This window comes from Lytechinus pictus, chromosome 7, assembly GCF_037042905.1.
Source record: "Lytechinus pictus isolate F3 Inbred chromosome 7, Lp3.0, whole genome shotgun sequence".
NCBI lineage: Eukaryota > Metazoa > Echinodermata > Echinoidea > Temnopleuroida > Toxopneustidae > Lytechinus > Lytechinus pictus.
Genome location: NC_087251.1, coordinates 24898212 through 24921320, shown reverse-complemented (window position 1 = coordinate 24921320; position 23109 = coordinate 24898212). Strand labels below are relative to the sequence as shown.

Sequence of the window (23109 nt, the reverse complement as noted above, 5' to 3'; positions counted from 1 at the left end):
GTGCGAGCTGAAATTACGTTTACATAGAAAGATAAATTATGACAAATGGAAGGGGTCGGGACAATTCGGACCGCGGGTCGAGTTGTCCCACCCGTTTCCCTGATTCAATTGGAATATGTATTAGTGTCTGCGTCTGCAGACTAGATTAGATTCACCAATGAGACAGACAACCAGACGTCACGTGGTACCCTTCAACTGGCGCGCCAGATTCGTGTAGCGCGCGAAATCTTCATATTTGTGTACATTTCAATTCTGTGTATGTTAATTGTGCGTGCAGTATTTTTGTGTGACTTACACACATGTCTCGATTTCTGGAGGCAAGCCTCAGCTTCATTTCCGAGCAAGTTTCTCGTGTTTTGGGTAAAAAAGACCAGAGATCTTCATCTGAAGAAATGTTTGAGCAGGATCGAATCAACAGCATTTTGAGAGCAGGTAAGTGACGTTGGCGATGTTATTATTGAGAGAGATCGAGAGTTTGGTCTGCTTGCTGGGCCGGGAGGGTAATGTCGACCGCGTCGACCGCCTGGCCATTTAAAATTTAAAGAGCCAGCTGCACCCTCACTGTGTGGCAGCCCGGCCGCGAAATTATTTTTCCCACCGAGTTCTGGACCAACATATGAATATTCATGACTTGCGTCTTCGGATTAAGAGTACGCATGCGCGTGGACTTTGCCTCGACCAGTGCCGGTCGTAAGCATGAATCACGTTCAGTTGCTCAGAATGAATTAGCATCGTCAACTTACCGGTACCCTTACATAGTTACATAGGCCTTACAGGCTTAGATCTATATATATATATATCCAATTCTTAAACACTTATCAATCTAGCTGCCATTAATGGCAAGACATGTGCTAGGCTAGGGCTAGCTTAGGCTAGCGCATTAACTTTACCTCAAATCTGGACCTGTCTAATGCCTAATACTAATAAATAGTAATAGCCGACTAATGCCATGGTTAACTTCGGACCGTTAAATTCCGAAATTTACGTTTGATTTTATTTACCATGGTTTAATATGTCTAGTCCGTATACAGAACCAGTCCTAGCTCTAAAAAAAACAATATCTTAGTTCTAGTCTAGTCTCTAGATCTAGACTCTGATCTACGCTGTATCAGCATGGAACAACTAGTGTGCCAAGGGGGGGGGGGCAGACTGCCCCCTGACGATTTACAACTGATCCAGGGGACAGGCCCCCCCCCCCCGTTGAGAAGCCAAATTAATAATTTGTAATGTCAAAATGCAACCAAAAAAGACTTATGTGCCCTCTTTTGAACGTGAAGATCTTTTTTTTTGCTTGTCAAAATTTTTTCAGCTAAGAAATCCTTAATTTGGGGTGAAGACGGGGATCAAGATCACTGACGTTAGTTTGTGCCTGACGTTAGAATACGTTCCATGCACTGCAGTGGCGTAGCTAGGATTTTTTTCCCTGGGGGGGGGGGGGCACTGGGGGGTCCTTGCTTTTTCAGGGGGGGGGGCACCGGCCATTTTTTTCCGGTGTGTGTGTATGTGTCACAAGAGCGGATCGGACTTTCGCCAATAGGGGACGGGGCCCGAAATTATTTTCACCTATGTTTTCCCCGATCAGTCACTTCTTAGTTTTATTCTTATAAAACAACATAAACATGAAATAATCTCATTAGCCTTATAAAAAGTGTGAGCGCGAAGCGCGAGCGATTTTTTAAAAAATATTATGGGCAATGGTATGTGTGATCCTGAACAAGATTCGTATGTAACTAGATGGTTACTGCAAACGCCAAGCACGAGCAGAAATTTGTATTAACTGTTCTAGCATTATCGAAAAGGGACCTGTTAAGGACTGCTTTCAGTTACAACTAGGCGTTGTGGCGTGCGCCTGTAATCCAAGCTGTGGGGAAGTTACAAATTGATGCAAAGGTTCGAGGTTCGAGCCCTGGTCACGTCTTTCGGATGGTGACGTTAAAGGTCGGTCCCAGACGTAAATAATCATATATGATTGATACACGTCTGACAAAACTCAAATACACACACCCACGAAGACGGTATATATTTCAATAATGCGAGCGCGAAGCGCGAGCAATTTTTGACATTCCGACCTAAAAAATGTGTCATTCTAAGCACTTTTTGTATTAATAAATGGGATAGGTATGTAACTAAACAATTAATGCGAGCGCGGAGCGCGAGAGGAAGAAAATTGAGATTTTAGACCTAAAAGCAGGACACTCTATTCATTTTTGTAATCATAAATAGGATATAGTTAATTGGATATCATTAATAATGCAATCGTGAAGCGTGAGCAGACAATTATTGATATTCTGATGTGAAACTGGATAATTTAAGTACATTTTAAATAAAGAACATGCAGGCTATCGCGCATGTTTTAGATAATAGACCTAGAATCTGGGCATTCTAAATACATTTGTTTAATGGAACATTATGGAATACACGTAGACATTATGAACCTGGCAAATCAAACAATGTGACCACGCAGCGTGAGCTTAAAATGCTGATATGTTAGACCATAAAACGGACATTTTACAGAGCACTTAAATTTGTAAATGAAAAAAAAAATAATGAAAACTCGAACGAAGTCCGAGCTAAATTATGTTTTGTATATTGACTTGCTCCATATCAGCCTATTGAGCAAGATATGAATCTCATCGAACAGGCAATTCTGGCGCGAAGCGCAAGCAAAAATTTTATATAGTACTAACATGAAAGATTTTCTTTTCAAGTCTTCCCCTCACATTATTTCATTCACTCGCCTTCCTCCCCTTATTTTCCTCTTCTTTTTTTTCTTCTGTCTTTATTTTTCTTTTCCTTTTTCTTTTCTGGGGGGGGGGGGGCACATCAAATCTCAGGGGGGGGGGGGGGGGCACGTGCCCCCCAGGCCCCCCCCCCCCCGTAGCTACGCCACTGATGCACTGGCGTACCTAGGATTTTCCAAAAGGGGGGCAAATTTTCGAGGATATTTCTTCCGCGAAAAAATGTGACAAGCCCCCCCCCCCCCAAAAAAAAAAATCTTCACGTTCATTATTAATTTGGCTTCTCAACCGGTGGGCACGTCCCCTGTATCAGTTGTGACTCGTCAGAGGGGCAGTCTGCACCCCCCCCCCTTTGATGCACTAGTGGTTCCATGCTTATACAGCGTAGATCAGAGTCTAGATCTAGAGACTAGACTCAAACTAAAATGATTTTTTTTTAGATCTAGGACTGGTTTTGTATACGTACTAGACAAACCATGGCAAATAAGCTAACATCTGTCTAAACCTAATTAAACGTAAAGTTCGGAATTAACCAACTCGAAGCTAACCATGGCATTAGTCGGCTATTCAGTGTTGTAGCCAAGGCTCAAACCTCCAAGGCCAAGGCCAAGGCATGGAAACCCAAGGCCAAGGCCTGAAAACTTCAAGGCCAAGGCATTTCAAACTTACGATATACAGAACAATGAACTAACAATACTTAGGCGGCAGACATCACACATGGTAAAAAATGTATGTGAGCGAGGGGACTGAGCGAGAAAAAATTTAACCTTTGTACATTTAAAACAAAAATAATTTCATGATAGAGACATATTAAAATAATGATATAGTTACCTGTGTACACATAATCCATAATTTTTTTAGGCAATTTTCATTGCAATAATTATTATTACCACGGTCATCTGATCCTGGCATTCTCAACGTATGTTTTTCTCCACTCCCTGGGACAGGGGCAGCAGAAAATTATTATTGGGGGGGGGGGGGGGTCAACGCCAAAAAGGCACTCATTTATCAAAATGAGTTTTTGGTGCAAACAAATACGTGTATTTTCAAAATGAGATTATGAACTGCGTGAAGTAATTGTGTGTTTTGTAGAAATTAAGTTGAGCAAAGGCTTTATAAAGTGATTTTTAATTATAAGATAGATATTTTGATTTAGGTTTTACTTCTCAGCGGCAAAGCATAGCGAGCAAGCGGTTTTGAAAAAAAAGTTGTAAGACTTGATTTATGGTCAATTATGGGGCTAATCATTGTTAAAAGGGCATCCTTGCGCAATGTTGCCAGCGCGAACCACCAGCTCAAACTTCTTGACATGTCGTGTAATAAGACATGGAAATTAAATATTCTGAGCTGGTTTTGTAATCATGAAAAAGATGTGTAACTAAAAATAACTGTACGCTCGCTAATTTTTTTTTTATATACTCACCAGTAAAGGAAGCAATTATTTACTGCATTTTAAATAGGATACATAACTCACCAATAAATATAATGCGAACGCAAAGCGCGAGCTCAAAAGTTTGTGATATTTCAACCTGAAAACTGGACATTCTAAGCATTTTTTTTTTGTGAACGGGAAGAGAACGAGTACAATAATTGATGCGAGTGCAGGAAGCGAGCCAAATTTTTTTGATATTCCAACCATAAAGCAACATTCTATACATTTTTGTAACCATGAGCAGGATTAGTACTGTACTAAACAAGAATTCATGCAAGCACGATTCAAAATCTGTGATTTTCGAGCCTAAAATGTATTATGTTTTATTATTAAAGAAGGTATATTTCTTTTTTAAAAAGGGCATATTTCATTTGGAAAAAAAAATCCTACAGGGATTTTTTTTTGGGGGGGGGGGGGGGCAAGAGAGCACAAAGCGCAAGCTAAAATTTTCAAATGCTTAAACTGAAAATGAGTCATTTTTAGGACTTGTCAGTTTTCATATTTTTTTCTGCTTACAACCACTTTTAAATTTCAATTCTCATTTCTTGTATCTTCTACACTTATTTTACCTTAAACAACAGAATAAAGAATACTAACAAAATAAAGTTATATTCAAAAGGATATAAAATAAACAGGGTGCACCCCATATCCTTAGTTGGGAGAGGGTAAATCTTAATTATTTCTTTAAACAGTTAATCAATCATTAATTATTAATACTTATTGATAATATTGATAATTATTAATTATTCAATTATTATTTTTTCATCAATTATTATTTCTTGAAACCATATTGACACAAAACAAATACGTTGTTTATTTCCTTGAAACTGTAGAGACATGAAATTCACTGTTGAACGATATATTATTAAAAAGAAGTAAACATTTTTTCCCCTTTGTTTTGTCAATCTGACCCAAAACAAATATACAATTTAGAAAAGAGATAGAGAGAAGAAGTTCCACCACCAAGAATAAACTTAGACAAGGGGAGAAAGGGAAAGGAAAAGATGGAGTAAATGTGAAATTATTTTTTAAACAATCTATCGCAAAATTAGCTTTTCCTATATAGAAAGAGGGGGACAAATTTTGTTCACTTGCTCGCTTCAATCGTTTTCTTCTTTTTTTTGACAGAAATTTTGCTCTATATGCCATGCTTGGCCCCTCAAAGTTTCTGGCTCATCATGCCATTGACATAACCTATTTGGATATGACAAAATTGAAGACTGTGTTCAAGTTTACCAAATCTTTTCAGAATATCATTCTTGTTGGCCAAAGAAAATAATACAAGGAAAATCCTAATGGAATATATATCAACCTTGTTATCGTTCTTTAGAATTAGCTATGTTTAAAGTATGAAAATTGTTGTCAAAATTGCAGTCAGATATCAAATTTATTCTTGTCATCAAAGCACTATTATCTTGATCATGATCATTATTATTTACTGTCATTATCATCATTAGTCATGATTACAACACATTATCAATACATAATGCTATTTTTCATAACTGATGTATTCTTTGTTTGACAATTCTTGATAATGGTGACAAAGTCCCCAAGGCCAAGGCCCTCTCAAGGCCAAGGCTTTGAAAAAGTAGGCCTTAAGGCGCCTTAAGGCCAAGGCCGAGCATCAAGGCACTACAACACTGATTAGTACTAGGCATTAAACACACTCTAAAAACAAATCAGTCAAAAATGACTGGTTAATAGGGTCAGCTGGGAGCAACTGTTATTCTAGTCATATTTGACTATTTTCTAGTCATATTTTACTAGAATAGAGTTATTTCTGACTAGAATATATGTCAGAAATGTGACTATCAGTGATTGCCATATCAGTTGCTCCCAGCTGACTACTGGTCTAGTCAATTTGACTGATCTGTTTTAAGAGTGCATGTCCAGATTTGAGGTAAAGTTAATGCGCTAGCCTAAGCGAGCCCTAGCCTAGCACATGTCTGATTGCCATTAATGGCAGCTAGTTTAATAAGTGTTTAAGAATTGGATATATATATGTATATGTATAGATCTAAGCCTGTAAGGCCTATGTAACTATGTAAAGGTACCGGTAATTTGACGATGCTAATTCATTCTGAGCAACTGAACGTGAATGCTTACGACCGGCACTGGTCGAGGCAAAGTCCACGCGCATGCGTACTCTTAATCCGAAGACGCAAGTCATGTATATTCATATGTTGGTCCAGAACTCAGTGGGAAAAATAATTTCGCAGCCCGGCCTGGGCCGACGGTCGCGACGTTCTTGGCAGTGTCGTGTTCTGGTTTCTTGGGCTGGGGCGCGCAGCTATCCAAGTCCCAGAGCTGAGCTGCCTTGCCCTTGAGTAAGTTGAGGTCAGGAGGCAAAAGCCAAACCATGGCATGGGATCACTAAAACTCTAATAAAAGACACTATTTCGTGGGTTGGGCGCTAATGCAGTTTCGCACCTGTACCTGCGGACAGACGTTTAAGAAGCCCGGGGCCGGGGGGGGGGGGGGGGGGGGGCGGCACTCAGAATAATACGTGGTGGGTATGTGCCGCAGAGGTGACCCCCATTTTTACACTCAAATTTCCATTCCGAGGCATAGCATTTTTATCTCATTGAGAAAAAGAACAAAGAAAGCCGCTCCAAAGCATAGAATCTAGCATTTTCTTATCAAGAAGAAAGAAATCTGCTCCAAAGCTTCGCATTGAGCCGCTACAATGAGCTGCAGTTTTGGTGAAAAGCGGCCACAGAGCGCTGTTCGACAATTGTCTCTGCGCGAACGCACCCGCCGCCGGGCTAGCTGCATGCACGTATGCCCGTTCCTTAGGGATGCATAAGCACTCACACTCAATTAAGGACCCCCGTTTTCACAAACATTTGTAGTTCCGAAGCCCGTTCCGAGGACCCTCCTTTTTATAATGAGCCCACTCCAGAGCCCCTGTTTTTTGTCTCGCCCGCGGCACATACCTACCAATTTTTTGGTCGAGTACCACTCACACTAATACGAGGTTCGTATATATATATATACGAACCTCGTACACCGGACCGTGTTTGACCGTAGATTTCGAAGTAGTCGGCAAACATTGCTTCATTGCTGAAGGAATATTTGCCGAAACTCCTTCTCGCTACGCACCGGGGCTCTTTCCGGTAAGTAGCAATACATAACAAAATTATACATATGATATTTAAAAATTTCATTCAAAAAGAGCAAATTTCGCTTACCTCGGCCTAGCAAGTGACTTCGTTTGTCTCTTCTACGGAAATACAAGGAAGCCCGTTGGTGGCGCTGATAAATTTCACAAACTTGATTCAGCTCCTCGGTAATTTTATTTTATTTGAATGCGCAATTCTTATGAATAATTTACTAATTATGGGCACCAATAAATAAAATACCTTCAAAAACATAATTCAAGATTACTATTGGCGATGATAACACTTTTGTTGCAATTAATTTAAAACGATGACTAATATAATTTTTTTTTTAAATACACATGCCTGGAACGAAAACAAGCAGTACAAGCAGTATTAACGAACGTCACGCTATACCAAAGTCTATACAATGAAAAGATTGGACACTTCACGGACTTCGCGTAATGCCTTGCGTCGATTTGCGTGTAAAATAGTGTAGGTTCCTAATCTTTCCCTTGTCGTGTCTTTGATATGTATATAAATCGCGCGCCCTCCTTAGGCGAAAATTGATATCTACGCTGACCAAATTTTATCTCCGTGAAATCTTCACTAAAGATCAAGAAAATATACATATTTAAAAAAAAAAACTTCAAGGAGAAGTCACGGAAGGATCTAAATGATCGGTAAGTGTCATAGCAGAATGTGAAATACCAGATTATTGGTGATATTTTATGTGGGCAAAAGCCCACTATCTTTTTGACTTGTCGTGTGTGTCGCGTGCATATGACTGATATTCCTTCGCACACGAGATGATATGAACCCATGGGTGGTCGAGTACCCCCCCCCCTGGTTAAGAAGTTAGATAGCTAGAACAAATTTCCCCACGGCCTCAGGCAGCCCAGGCCGCTCCACACCAGTTAAATTGTTCACAAATGAAATGCCATCCATGAGCATGCTACCTCAAGTGATGTTCGTGCAGGCTCCACTTCACTACCGCTACACTACGCTCCACCAACCCGAACATCAAGGTGGTGAACTCGCTCGGATACTCTGAGTGGCAAAGGTGGAGAAAAAAATGCATATTTATTTTTGAAAATGTACGTCAAAACGGCATCAGAAAAGAAAAAATAAACTTCTTACCCTAATTTCGCTCCATATCCATCCTCCGGTTAGCCTCAAAATTGGTGATTAAGAGCAAACATGGAGTTCCTCACACATAAAATATTCGCTGCCGATTTAAATACATCGCATGCGCGAGCGTCCGAGCTAGACTCTTGCGCATGCGATGTTTTGAAATGTTTAGAGGGCGACAACATCATACAGTGCTAGATAAAAAAATACTTGTATCGGCCTCTAAGTATCATGAATGTCACCTCAATGCTAAAAATTTCCCACACGCTAGACCAGTTGAAGCGGGATTTAAAAGCCCCTTCAATTTTATTCCAACTAACCCCAGAGGCCTATTTGACATTTATAAGCTTACAGCACAAAAAAGGGACTTCACCATGGCATATTAATAACCTTGTTTTGTAGCTTGGTATAAGTATTATACCCCCCAACTTGATCTATACACTTCTCTGAGATAATAAAACATTTCTGAAAGAGAAAAAATTACTCAGAAGGTGAAAAAAAAAAAAAATCCTTTCTAACTTTGCCAGGCTTGTTGCACATGTGTGGTCTGTAATATGGTGGATGGCTGTTGATAATGGCAATAAATTGAGGGCAGTATTGCATAAATTTATTTAAAGGCGTTAAAGAAAATTCCAATGTTTCAACTTACACCGCGTTCCAAGTAACCCCGATCTCCCCTAACATCTGTGAGTAACTGCTCATCTTATGATTTCTCTTAATTTTTATATTGATTTTTGGTAAAACTAGTTTTTTTTTTTTCAAAGGGGGGGGGGGATTAAGTTGTAGCCCATTTACATAAGTTTGGGCTCAACCCTAAAGAAAATGTGTGATTTTGATGAACTTCAATCATGGGAAAAATGACGGTGCGTGTAGTGCAATGGCATGCTGTCTCTGGCTCCGTGGAGATTAAGCACGTCAGTGGAATGACTTTAATCTGTAGGAGCCTCCTGGCTACTCTGACTGAGAATTTGATGATCGCAAAGCTGAAATAGATTAGACTAGACTTCAAGCAGCCGTTCCAGATAGCGATATTTGGAAAAGCGGTGGGCTTTATCCTTGAGGAGTCCGTGATGATATTTTATATTATTATTGAGATGGAGGGTTTTAGAGGCGCAGATATTAAAGGAGCGTCAATTTATTGAAGTCAAATGCGCTTGCACTATACGCTAGAGATTACAGAGATTTCTTTTTTTTAAATGACAATACTCTGGCGCCATGCTCATGATTCACAGGATTGCCAGAAATGATGGTTACTAAAAACTTTTTTTTTTGCTTCATTTCTTTATGTTTAGCTTTGTGAGGGTATCTAAATAATAATAGCATTGAATTACCAATTTTTGTGGGATGCGTAGAAATATTGTCTTTCACTGAAGAACAATACTTGATTCGTCTTCGACTCAACCAATATTGTTCTTCAGCTCGTACAATATTTCTTCGCATCCCACTCAAGGCCATCCAATATTCCATAAATGTTTTGACATTGTCCCACAATTCAAGATATCAAGGACAAAATTTGCCAATTACTCTTCTGCATGCAGTCTAATAATATTCAACTTCTTGATTTTCATCCAAATTTGCCTTACTTTCTATCTCCTGAGTTGTACTTATGCTCTAAGTCTCTAGATCTAACCCTTTTTTTTCAAATCTACAGGATTGAATGTGGCATCTGCTTGCAGCCACGCCTGGAGATGGTGACTGGGAAATGCCAGCATAGATTCTGTGTAAGATGCATGTATGACAGCAAGGAAACAAGAAGGGAGGGAATGAAAAAATGTCCATCATGTCAACAAGATTCTGCGTTTCCAAATGTCCGGTAAGCAAATCCATCTAATGTAAATAATGATAAGAATCAAACTATCCAGAAGGATGGGGGAGGCAAAAAAAAATCATCTCTGAGTGTGATCTGCATCTCTGAAAATTCTGTATCAATTATTATGGAGAAAGAAATGTCTTCTCTAAACTCACTGACTCATTTTAAAGTTTACTATCCTCCCACAACAGCTGTGTTGTAGCCTATGGTTTAGCTGTATCTATTCAAATTCTTGTATCCAGGGCTGGTATTATATATTGATGCACTTAATGACAAAGAGAGATGGAGCTGTGAGGGATTTTAGAAGAGAAATATAAAAAGAATGTAAACAGATAAAAAAGGAAGAATGAATATGTAGGGCCTAACTACATGTAATTGTAGCATGAATAAATAATTTTCAAACTTGTCATGGATTATGAGTGAAACTAATACCTCAATCTAATCTAAATAATATTATATGCTTGACATTCAGTCGGCAGGGTATCGGGATATTTGGTACTTTTAAAAATTTATGACTGCTATCCCCTTGTCATAAATTTTTAATATCTTTTGCTTGTATAAAAAGATTACGCACATTTCAAGCCGCATATTTTTGGTGCACGCTAAACAGAGGAGACAAAATTTATGATAATTTTTAGACAAAAGTTATGACATCCACCAGAATACTGATTTTTGTCACACCTCTGAGAAAAGATAAAATATGGAGAAGAGACAATGTTCAGAATGCCGCCCCAGAATACATTCATTTGCATTCATAAAAATTTCACACATATGTAATGTTATTGTCCTTGTTGATCCTCACTGAATAAGGGCAAGCTCCGTTGCTTAATCCACAATTTTTTTTTTACTTGCCCATGGCCAAAACTATGAAGACCAGGTTTATTGGTGAATTATTTAAGGCACCTACTCATTACAGTGTTAAGGTGGATAAAAATAACCGACCATCTAAAACCAGTGGCATTCTAGTATAGATATATTGACTGCGATGAGAGGCATGGTTATTTCCATAGGCTCGAGGGGACCTCACAACTTGCTATGACCCCAAGGCGCTTGCGCCGCGGGGTCATAGCAAGTTGTAGGTACCCGAGAGCCTATGGAAATAACCATGCCTCGAATATTAAAGCAGTCAATATATGTTTTATATGCCGAATTAAGTTTAACTTATCTTAAGCATAATATTTGAATTAGGCCTAGATCTATACAAAAAAAAAGGAAATGCCTTACCTGTCATTGTCAATGTCATGTGATCCTGTCATCTCATTACTCTTACGTTGGGGGTCATATTTAGAAGAAAACAGTTTAACAATAGTAGACCTTGAAAAGTTTATCCAGGCGACTAACTTTAAAACTCAATTTCAATCCAAAATGTAGTCTTTTATTAAAGTAGAACTCCTTAACACCAAAGTTACAAAGTCAAAGATCCAGTTTTCTTTTCAAACACGCGAACAGTAACATTTTCAATGAAAACTTGTTGAACTTCAAACATATATACACCGAAGGCGAGAGATTGTTATTTATTGTAGATGTTTACAACACAGTTTTGGATGTTGAAGTTTGGGGCTTGGACTTGATGGCTTGACAGATGAGCATGACTATTCGTTGTGATATTGCATGTTGGCCGAGCTGGTTGTGCAAGGACTTCTCTGTTATTTGTGAAGTCGTCCAGTATTTGCTGCAATTCACGGAGTTCCTGGCTCTCACTTTTTGCACCAGAAGTCAGACAAGATTCCGGGATTTCTGTTGTAGATCTAGTACTAGGCCCAGGTCCGGCTGGTGCTGATTTATTTTGATCAACAGCTGTCGCGATAGCACGGCTCATGTTCTCTTTTGTATCACTGCTTGTACTAGCATAGTGTTTGAGACTCCCTTCTGATCGATGACCTGACACACTCATGATCTCCCTATCTCGGAATCCTGCATTTTGAAGGGTGCTGATACTGGTAGCCCTCAAACAATGGTTGGTGTAGACTTTGGTTCCAGCACGAGATGAAATCGTTTTCATCTTATCTCCGATGGTGTTCTTCCCCAGGGGAGCATTACAGTACCATGGACCAAATGAAGCTGGATCAAGATCATGCTTAGGTTTTGGTCTTTGCCAGAACCATTTACATTGTGGGTTCAGTTTACTTTTGTAGTGAAGGAATGAGGCAACAGGACAACGTGATCCATTTGTTGGAGCAATGATTCCCCCTTGGCTTTTTTCTAGTTTGTCTTCACGATTGTTTTTAGTGAGTGTATCTTTGAAACTAATGTAGGAACACTTTCCTTCTTCTTCGCAAATTTCAAAACTGTCAACTGTCATTTCTCGCAAATTCTCTCTGCCACGGTTGCAAAAATGCAACATCACATCAATAAATACCTTATCTTGAAGACCTTGTGGATCATCCAAATCAAGTGAACGTTGAATCTTCTCCATGTCTTCAGGTGAAATGGCTGGCTTGTGTTTCACAAATCCCTTGCCCTTCTGTTTGAGAGTTGCCGAGAAACACTTGAAAACTCTCGCTGAATTGGCAAAATCATCGTGCTTGATAATGTCTACATTCTTCGAACTAAGGAAATGACGTTGAAGTCCAAATCTGATGGATAACATTGATTTCTTGCTGTAAAGCGAACCGTTCTTCTGTCTAGCACCAGCATAAAACTTCTGCAAAACGCGGTCCAGTTCAGAGTTAGACAGCTTGTCTACGTTACTAAGGTCTGAGTTGATTTGCAACAAGTAATCTTCGAAAATTTTCAAGGCATACTTAACTGCACATTTAGTGTTCTTACTGTCCGCAGAGTCCATTAAATCCTTTAATTGATCATCATCAAGGAGTTCAAATCTTGGAAGATTAGCTTCTGCCATCATGCACCAAAAATGCGTTTTTAGAACAAAAAGAGATGAAACGTAGGGACAGACCTGGGCCTAGTACTAGTCTGCAAATTAGCGATCCGCTTAATCGATAATTTACGGCGAAATGATCGTCTGCGCAGCGCGTATGCGCGTCGAACGCGCGAGCTGTCTGAATTTATCGACCACGAATCGCGGTGAAATTATGGTATCCGCAATCATCGCACAGAGCAATTTTTGCACGTAAACAAATGCGAATTTCACCAAATTTTAACCATGCCCGTTGTTAAGGGGCGGATCAGGGGGCAACGGGCAGAAATCTTGTGAACTATGCCCGTTGCCCTTGGTTACCACCTTAATTTGTTGTTTTGAAGGCATGGTCGTATACATGACCTCAGTTTTGACCAATCAGAGGAACGGATTATTCGACATTCTTAAAGAGAGGTATATAATTTCAAATATTGCTTCCATGTCTTTACCTGTAGTGATTTCATTTAGTAAAGTCCTATAGCAAGAAGTTTATCAATAAAGAGTGTCTCGTGGGGTAGGTTTGATTTATTTTTTGTTTTTTGTTTTTAGTCCTGTGATTCCTGAAGACTCGATTGAAATCCAAAGGGCATTGGGAGTACGGAAATGTGAGAGATGCGGAGATGAGATGTGGATAAGGGAGCTTCTTGATCACCAGAGGTATGTGTAAATAAAGAATTTATCCAACCCTAATGGAAAGTACTTTGAATGAGGGGTCCCTCCAGTGGCATACCTAGGATTTTCCACAGGGGGGGCAAATTCGTCCGCCAAAAAATTTGACAAGCAAAAAACAAAACAAAAAAGGTCTTCAACCACAAATAAAGGATTTCGTACCAGAAAAAAATTGTACAAGCAAAAAAAAAAAGGTCTTCAAGACTCAGGGGGTCAGGGATATTTCGTTTGCATGGGTTGTGACTCGTCAGGGGGGGGAGCAGTCTGCAGTCTGCCCCCCCCCCCCCCCCCCCCCGTAGGTACGCTAGTGGATCCCTCCCAAAGTTGTGTGAAGAAAACAATTACGGTAAGTTTTTATTGTTCACCAGCTAATAGGCCCTTACATAGGCAAAATACATTGATGGAAAGCAACTTCAATTTTGTGTTTCATGTCAGTGATTTTACGAACCTGCTCAAACCTTGGCTGGTCTCCAAAACATTATTTTTTTCAATATTTGAAATGAAGCGCTGGTATGCATTTCAGAAAGATTATTTTTACCCAAAATAGGGGGTTTCAGTCACTTTGTAAAATCATGTGTACCATGCGCATTGTTTTTTAGTGACACAAAGCACGATTTGAGCCAGTTGGTAAAATCATTCAAATGCTATGCGCATGTTTTTCTAGCGGCACAAACCACATACTGAACGTGCAACATCTAGGTTGGGTTTTTTACCTCTGCGCTCCATTCCAGAGACTTTATAGTACACAAAGAATGGTTTAGACTGCTTTGTAAAATCAGAGGAGAGGTTTGAGCCGGTTAGTAAGAAATTTAAATATGCTCTTATCCTTTAAATATTACAAATATTGATCTGAAATTTCAATAGAGCGTATCACAGGCTTTCAGAATACGGTATGCAAAAATATATTATTTTGAAAATTTGACTGAAAATAAGGTTTGAGCTGGTTCGTAAAATCACTGACGATATGTCCTGAAATAATTTTTTTTTTTTTTAGATCATTCAATATGTTGTCTACAAAAGTGCAATTAATAAAATAGCTTGAATATGAATTGCATCCCAGGAAAAGTAAACTGGGATTCCCATGTCTTTCTCCTTCAAATTCAATCAAATTATGATATTTCATTTACATTATAAAGTTCAGTTATTCCTCTATATACTTTGATAACAAATATGAGACAAATACTTCACACATTAATGGGCAAGGCAAATATGACATTTTAATGTTGAAATCGGGTTGAGTAGAAAAACTAGTTGCTGTCACTTATCTCTGAAATTGTAGTGGATTCAGAATCATTCTGAATTTCTGCGCAAATTGTTTCTGATATGCCTGAATATTAATTGTTTGTACTCTGCCACACATTACGGTTTGCTCAGCCTTTGGTCTCATATCAAATGCGAGATTCCACTCTTACCAAAAATATATAGTAAAAACGTGTAATAATTGTGAAATCTATCCCTGTAATCGGTTTCCTTTTTTGTGGGACACACTGTATTTTGATATTCATACATTAAACATTAATTTCCATTTGAAATTACCTTTATAGTCACCTAAGCACATGTTGCTAGATTAATAAGTGGAAGATATTTCAAGAGTCCTAGCATTTAAGACTGGATGTTCATTACCATTATACAATGAATTGTAAAATATGTGCATGTTGGTTTTCATAGATTTCCTCATATACATGTATGTATAACATATTTATGCTTTCAGAACCTGTATGGAATCTCCAATCCCCACCTCGGACAATGGCAAAAGAAGACAAAAGAAGTCTCTCAGCTCTGGTAAACGTGATGGCCATGTTCGTAAGCGTTCCCGCTCATCCAAAAAGAGATACGAAGTCAAGAGTTTGTTGGATGACCTTGGGTCAAAGGTTACAACACGGAGCAGCAGGACTCCGCGTCTGCCTGACCTTGATCGTGGGATGTCTGGCCATTCGCGGCAAGCTGCAAGAAAGGGGAAGCAGAAAACATGACGATAACTCGAAAGAAGCTTCATTTTCTGGATAAAGAAATGAAGTTGAATCAAACTGTTGGTCAAGCTGAATTGTACATGGATGAATCAATGGAACGGCTGCATCAAATCATTTGCCAAGCTTATTCACCGAGAGCAGAGATCCTGCCTACCAGTACTGTTTTTTTTGGGGGGAGGGGGTTCTGTACCTTAAATGAAAGTTGAAATGCAGTTTGTAAGAATTGACATTTTGATCCAAGTGCAAGTAGAAATTAATCACAGCAAAATTCATGTTGTAGCCTTCTTTGGCAGCCCTCGCAGGAAGCCCACATCAGGAGGGCAGGGGAATTGTTGAAAAAAATCTCCCTAGAACCATTGCCGATATTAGCAGACACTCGAGGAGAGCAAGGCAGTTCAGGTGGGCTGCCAAGACAATTACTTTGATCCCTGTGGGTGAACCATGGACCTACAAAGAGATGGACATTCATCCGTTAGCTAATGAGTTCACTAATATGTGATCGCCATTAATAGCATTCTCTTCATACTTGTGAACTTTGATTCTATGATGGTTGCCATCAATTAGGCCATGGGACGAAAAATGCACTCTGTGATTAGACAGTGATATTGCACAAACCGTATGAGGAAAAGATAGTATATCACTATATCCAGAGAAATCAGTGTGCAGTATTGGTGTACAATTAGTAATCTTAGAACCATGACTTTTATTTTGGAAAATGTAATTTCAAGGTAGAGCTGATATTGTGATTTTTTGGGGATAAGATACTTGGCACATAACTCTCACTGTTATTTAGGTCACTATGCATGTGCTGAAGTTTGGAAATCCAAAATAATAATTTTTTTATCAGAAAAAGCTGTTTTGCTGCTCCAAATATGAATCATGAATTGAAAGGCATACCATGATACATGACATCAGCCAACAAAAACCCAACATCAGAAATACTTTTCCTTTGTAAATGATGAGATATACCTCGGTAATCGCTATTGTCAAAACACCTGGATGTTCTCATCTAGATGCACATCAGAAAGCACCGTCATTGCATCAAATGAAGGCTCACGCTTATTGTCCGTCTCTTGCAGATCCATGGGTTAACAAGAGCCCCGTTCTTGACGACTGTCTTTTAAACGATTGTACAATTAATTGTAACTGCAAGTCCAGAGCAAACTATGTTCATAATGTTATGATTATTTGTGAATATTGACTGTATAGTATGTCATTGATGGGGCCCTTTTTTCTGATCTCTGTAAAAAGTGACAAAATACCCTAGTATTGGGTCATGAATTAAAAAAAACTTTCACCTTTTCTCTCCTTACTGGCCCATGACATTAACTGATGTATCTTAAAAATATCAAAGAAATTTTACAGCAGTTGGTCATAGGAGGAGAAGGTTATATTACATATATTAAAGGTAACTATTTTTTGTCTAAATTTTCTTGCATTTGAATATTTGTAAAGCTGTTCGTTGTTAGTACTTGTGTTAGTACTTGGTGTACATGTTTTTCATATAGATAGAAAGAATTATTTATTCACACAAATTATTTATGTTCATTCGTTGTTTGCACAGATAATTAATTGAAGGTGTATGTATGTATGATCATAATTGCAAAAACTGTCAACAGTAATTGTACATATAATGGGCCATGTGCACATGCCTGGAGTCTTCATGCATAAAATCAAGTTTAATATGGAATGAACATGTACAACATTATTGGAAACATGGTAACCATTTTCCACTTTTTCATGTCCATCAGATGCCTTGGTATACCTGCAAACTTAATATTCAGATTTTTTTAATCCATGGTCTGAACCATAGTTTAATCAGATTTCTTGCAATAACCACATGTATCTGTAATCTAGCTTATACAATGAGAAAGTGTCCAGTAAAGAATGTGTTTTTGCCACGGGACACTAAGTTCATGCTAGTTTCTTTTGTTGCATTATGAATGAGTACACAGTTTTGCACCGTTAAATGAACCCACGGTTTATGTGGGAGCCTCATTTATGCTGTAATGTTAGATTTAATGTCCTGCTGCAAATGTTGACATCCACTTCTGGATATTTTCCTACTATACACACCTAATAAAACAGAATTAACAGCTTGAAATCTGCATAAACCATGATCTCGGAACATAGATTTAATATGGGCCAATGATTTCTTAGGGAAAGCAAAAAAAAGTTTTTACATACTTGAAAACTCACAGAAACTATAGATTCATATGGATACTAAAATCATGAATATTTGTATCAGAATTTTTCTAAATTTTCTGTCCCTATATCATTTGGTGGTTTTCATAGTTGGGATGTGTGACATTGCTCTTTATTTTTGTTAATTCACAAATAATTGATCTCCTGCCAGATGAAATTAGTTTTATGAAATTGGTCTAGATAGCTCTAAAATATTTTTTTTTTTACTGAACACCTCATAGATGTTGCTTGGTATGTTTTCCCATAAATTTACAGCTACATTGCCATGGGAGAATTCACTTTAAGAAGACCTGTTTGGTTTCAAAACACTTTAATACTCCCGAGGGGTTTCCAAGATAAGAAAAAAAAAGACCTGTCAGTGAATGGTTTTGTATTGTTTATCAGATACATCTTGTAACACATAAGAAAAGAAGCATCCAATTAATGAGCTAGATGGAAGAAAGTCTACTTGCATCTGCTCCTAGTATTTTCATTTTCTCCCATTTGGTGATGGTATGCAAAACTATAGACAGGAATAACCATAGTTTCTGGGGATTTATTCAACAATTTTGATATATTAACAATTTCTGACATTTTACTGTCGTCCCCATTGGGGCCAACATAGGTCAGCGGAACAACCAATTTACAGAGACTTTTGGTCTAGCAAAACTACAAGCATGTATTACTAAATAACATGCTTTGGTTTGAAAATTTGGCTACATTGAATTTGAGAAAAATGACTTTACATATTTGCTGACTGATAAAATCTTGTTTTATTCTTTGTTTTGTGTTTTTGTGAAAGTGCATCATAAGTTAAACCATGTTACGAGTTCAAAATTATTCCATACTGCTTTGTGGCTTTTTTTTCCCTAGCCATCCCTGTCATTCAGAGTTTGCAGTGATGGTAGCTTCCCATTTCATTGAAACGATAGTGTTGTGACTTTGATGAAACCTCTTGCTAAAACTGAAATTTTAATTAAAATTTGAATTTGAAATTTGTGAAATACATGTATTGTTGTGTTTTCCTACTTTTGTAGAGTAAATGATTTGTTTCACTTAGTGTTTGGTGTTGTCAGCGCAACATTATTATATAAAAAAGATACATACCTCATTAATTATGTATGATATACTTTACTTTATTAGTATTCTCTGTATGCACAGCTAGTAATATACATGTCTTTCTTTTGTAAACATCAAAATATTCTTTGTTTCAGTGGTATAATTCAAATTACAAATTGTAAAACAAATATTAAAACTTTGCAAATTACTATACATCAATAGTCAATGTTATTTTTACAACTGTTTCACTCAGATATGACAAAAAAAAAGATGCTCCTGAAAGTCTTTGCAATCACTTACACAGCGAGTACATTACTCTGCCAATAAAGTTGTTAGTGATCACAAGGAATTTCAATTGGTACTGTATGTTGTGTGTTCCCTCACATTACGAGGCGGAGCAAGGAGTAGACTTGAATTCCGTAGAACCAAAAGAATCTAAAACAAAACAATTAGAAACTCACGACCATCGGGAGTAAAGCAATGGTGAGAGTGGAAGAAATCAATAAGCCGCATAATAAACTAGTCAATGTAACAAGGATGAGTGGATTAGCTCTGCAAACTACTTTCCCCCCTTCACTTTTAGTTTACCCATACATACTCTAATTATTTGTTACACCAACGATGCCTGAAATCAAAGACTGATTAATATAAATCCTGGAAAATTGAGTTTTCAACTCTTACAAATTATAATACAATTTGATTGAAGATTAGTTTATTAGGATGGCAAGCAGAATTTTTTCTTATTAATCATACTGATGAAGGCCTTTTTATGACATCGAGTTCAGACACAAAAAACATAGATTTTATATTTTTATTTGGCTTCAATGTTAACATTGTGATCCACCCCTGCAGCATGATAATAACAATAGGTATGGCTCTAAAAACAACCTTGTTTGCATTGAAGCAAGCAAGTAATCATTCACTAGAAACCACACAGATCACAGATGTAGTTGAACAATGGACCAGACAAAGAACTCTGCTACCAATGAAACAATTAATACACATTACGGTTCTTGAGTGGATTCCATGAGTGTGCATGTTTATATTGGAAGAAGTTGTTGGAATGTTTGTGAAAAATAAACCCTTGGTTAACAACAGTGAATTCATCACTCAAGTCCTACTCCTCGGTCTTCTCACGTTGCCAATTTCATGTTTTCTGTAATCATACTCCTTTCAAAATTCTGACACATGTCCCACACCAAATAAATCTTCAATTTTAGGCAAAGATTTCACAATGCTTCAAAGTTTAAGACTTTGTTTCTGACAAAAACAAATTACATGATTATTCCTCTCTTGGGCGATCAACATCATTCCTTATTTCCTTTGGTAATCACTGTTCAACAAATTTCAATAAGTGTTATATGATTATCTGTTCCCTCAACAAAATAATCCACAATCATTGACAAACAAGAATGCAAATGGATGCATACCCAGACTTCACTACTCATAAGATCATATTTAGATATATGAAATGATTTTTTACTTTGCAACATCTATAAAGAATTCCTCAATACAATTGGGCAGTATGAATCACTGTGCATGAAAATTTGGACCTTACAAAATGATTATTTTGTAATAAAAACGAGCAGAATGATGAAATTAATAATTGATATAAATGTCAACCCATATGGCATACAATCAAAGTCACATATACTATACTCACACACTCTAGAAGTGATCAAAGTGCACAACTTTCATTTCTTACCTTTTCACAGAATTCATTAAACAAATGAATTTTTCATAAATTAATGACAAATGCATTACAACTACGATAGACTGGCCTTGCAATTATTGTTTGTATCATCGCGATTCATACTTCAGAATAAAAAAAAAATTACCTATTCTAATGCCCGTTGATTTTGATGTAAATTATGTGGTTGCATGCAAGAGACAATGTAACAAGATCATGATTGCATGAAAGGAGGAATATTTAAAGTGTAGTTCCATTTTCAGTAATTTTACTTTCAAATATACCTTTGTTCTATGAAATGTTAAACATTTTCCAAACAACTTGATCACTATTCAAGTTTCAATGACAACATCTTGGAAATTCTACAATATCGACAAGCCCTTTTGTAATTAGTGAAGATTGTTCCTTACGTTACTTTGTCTTTTAAGTTGACAGTATTTAAAATAAAGACTAGACTTTCTTTAGTCGCGATACTTTTTAGAGTAAAGACAGGCTTAAACACATTTGAACAGCAAATGTATTACTCTGTGGTTTTACTGCTTTAATATTACATGTTTCCTCCCTCCCCAAAAATGTTATGGTGAACAACGTGTATATATAAGAAAAGATGAGGCGATGACCTCTTATTTGTAACACACATATTGATCTAACAAACAAATTTGTTCAAATAAAAAAACTATGACATACTTTCAACCACAACACTCAAGTGTTTTTAAAACATCACACAACATACCGATTATTTGTATATTTTCTTCCATGAATATAGTGCAAGGTGATTTAATCATTCTTTAATTTCAAAGCATTGCATCACAGAAATGCAATGCACAGCAAACTTTAAGTGCATCTCCCCTCCTTGTTTTCATGTTATAACTAGGCACCATAATAACTTTTGTATGGCACCCATAAGATCAAAATTACAAATGCAGTACACATGTATGCTAGCTTTGCACAAACATTAATAGTGTTTCTTGTTTCCGACAAAACAATGTTAATACATCAGTCAAATCAAGACATTAAAGCATTGTTCTAAATTGCATAAAAATTGTTTACAAAAGTACACTGCTCTAACTTGATGTCTTAGCGCCAAAAAGCACTGTTTTTTTTTTTAATCTTAAAGCGATAAATGACGAATCTCCGGTTGGAGGCTCAATTTGAAAGCTACTCAAATAATACTGCAATGAAATATTCAATTTTTTTTCACATGACATTCACAATTAAAGTTGCGGTTGCCATGGAAACATGACCACATCTACAAAAATAGCTCATTAGCATTTTTATATGTCAATGCCGTTAATCATTTATACATCATATAATCTTAAAATACACTTTTTCTTGAAAGTACATACAGTAAAAAATTAATTTGTATATGCTTGATTACAGTACTAGTTAGACATTCCATACTTGAGTATCCCTTCAACATCTATATTTCAATTTTCCCCCATCAAATATTAAACAGCTTTAGAAATGAGTGGAGACAATATTACTTCACTTCTCTTCATTTACAGCCACAAAATGTATAGACTACATAAGCTTACCATTACCACCTCAACCATAGTGATCTAGACCCTTTCTATATCTCTCTTTTCTCTCTCTCATACACACACTTTCAATTATACAGCTGTCTCCTCATTTTTCAATGCTATAAATCTCTCAATTTTTCAAGTAACTTACATTGGCAATAGCATGTATATTTCATAATCAATGTGAAAAACAAGCTGCAATGGGAATTTCTAGTTTTGGTGTTTTGCACTGCAAAGTCATAATATACTTCTATCAAAATAATGATTTAACACAAAATATGATTTTTTAAAATATTTTGTTTGCCTCATGCCCTTTTCATGAAAGAAATTTCAAGTGCTGTGCTATGGTCTTCTCTTAATGTTGGATCTAAATTTTTAAGCTAGAAAGAGTTAAAAGCAGAGTAATCTGAGCAACAGACCACTGAAATGCTCATGTGCTCTCACATTCAAATTCTTCACCAACACTGTCCTTGAAATTCCCGATACCTCACACGTTTGCCCTCTTCCCAATCCATTATATACTTATCCAAGAACATCTACTATCTCTATCAATAAAGCTTGATTTCAACTGTAATTTGGTTGTTTTCATTGGCCCTTCTCTCTCGCTCTCACTCCCTTCTCAAAGCAGTTAGCGTTCGTCATGCTGGCAGAGCGTCTTTTATTGACTGCGGTACTTTGGAGAGGTAAAAGTCGTGAAATCGATATGCGGCGATGACGCCCCCAGTGTTCATCCTCTTGATGTCTTTTTCGTAGCGGTATCTGTTGCCATGGACATCGGTCAATGTACCTGTGTTAACAAGATTTATTAGATTGTTATTTGCATACTACAAGGTCTCGTTCAGATATGGAGAAACAAAGCACCTCATTCTTTCAAATAACTGTACGTACGGTGGATGGAGACATATTAACATTTGTCAGAATTACAGGGGTTTTAAAATGTGTCTTTCA

The 23109-nt window shown here is 37.4% G+C and overlaps 1 protein-coding gene and 1 pseudogene across 1 annotated transcript in view; one reads left to right on the top strand and one right to left on the bottom strand.

Moving 5' to 3' along the window:
* The first annotated feature begins 235 nt into the window (after positions 1 to 235).
* On the top strand, positions 236 to 19164 carry LOC129264695 (uncharacterized; annotated as a pseudogene).
* The window catches only part of LOC129264696 (3'(2'),5'-bisphosphate nucleotidase 1-like), a 17789-nt gene continuing 13687 nt past the window's right edge, over positions 19008 to 23109 (bottom strand). Inside the window, exon 6 of the mRNA XM_054902617.2 lies at positions 19008 to 22948. Coding sequence (XP_054758592.1) covers positions 22800 to 22948 — 149 coding nt within the window. The 3' untranslated portion in view covers positions 19008 to 22799. The remainder of the gene's footprint in view (positions 22949 to 23109) is intronic.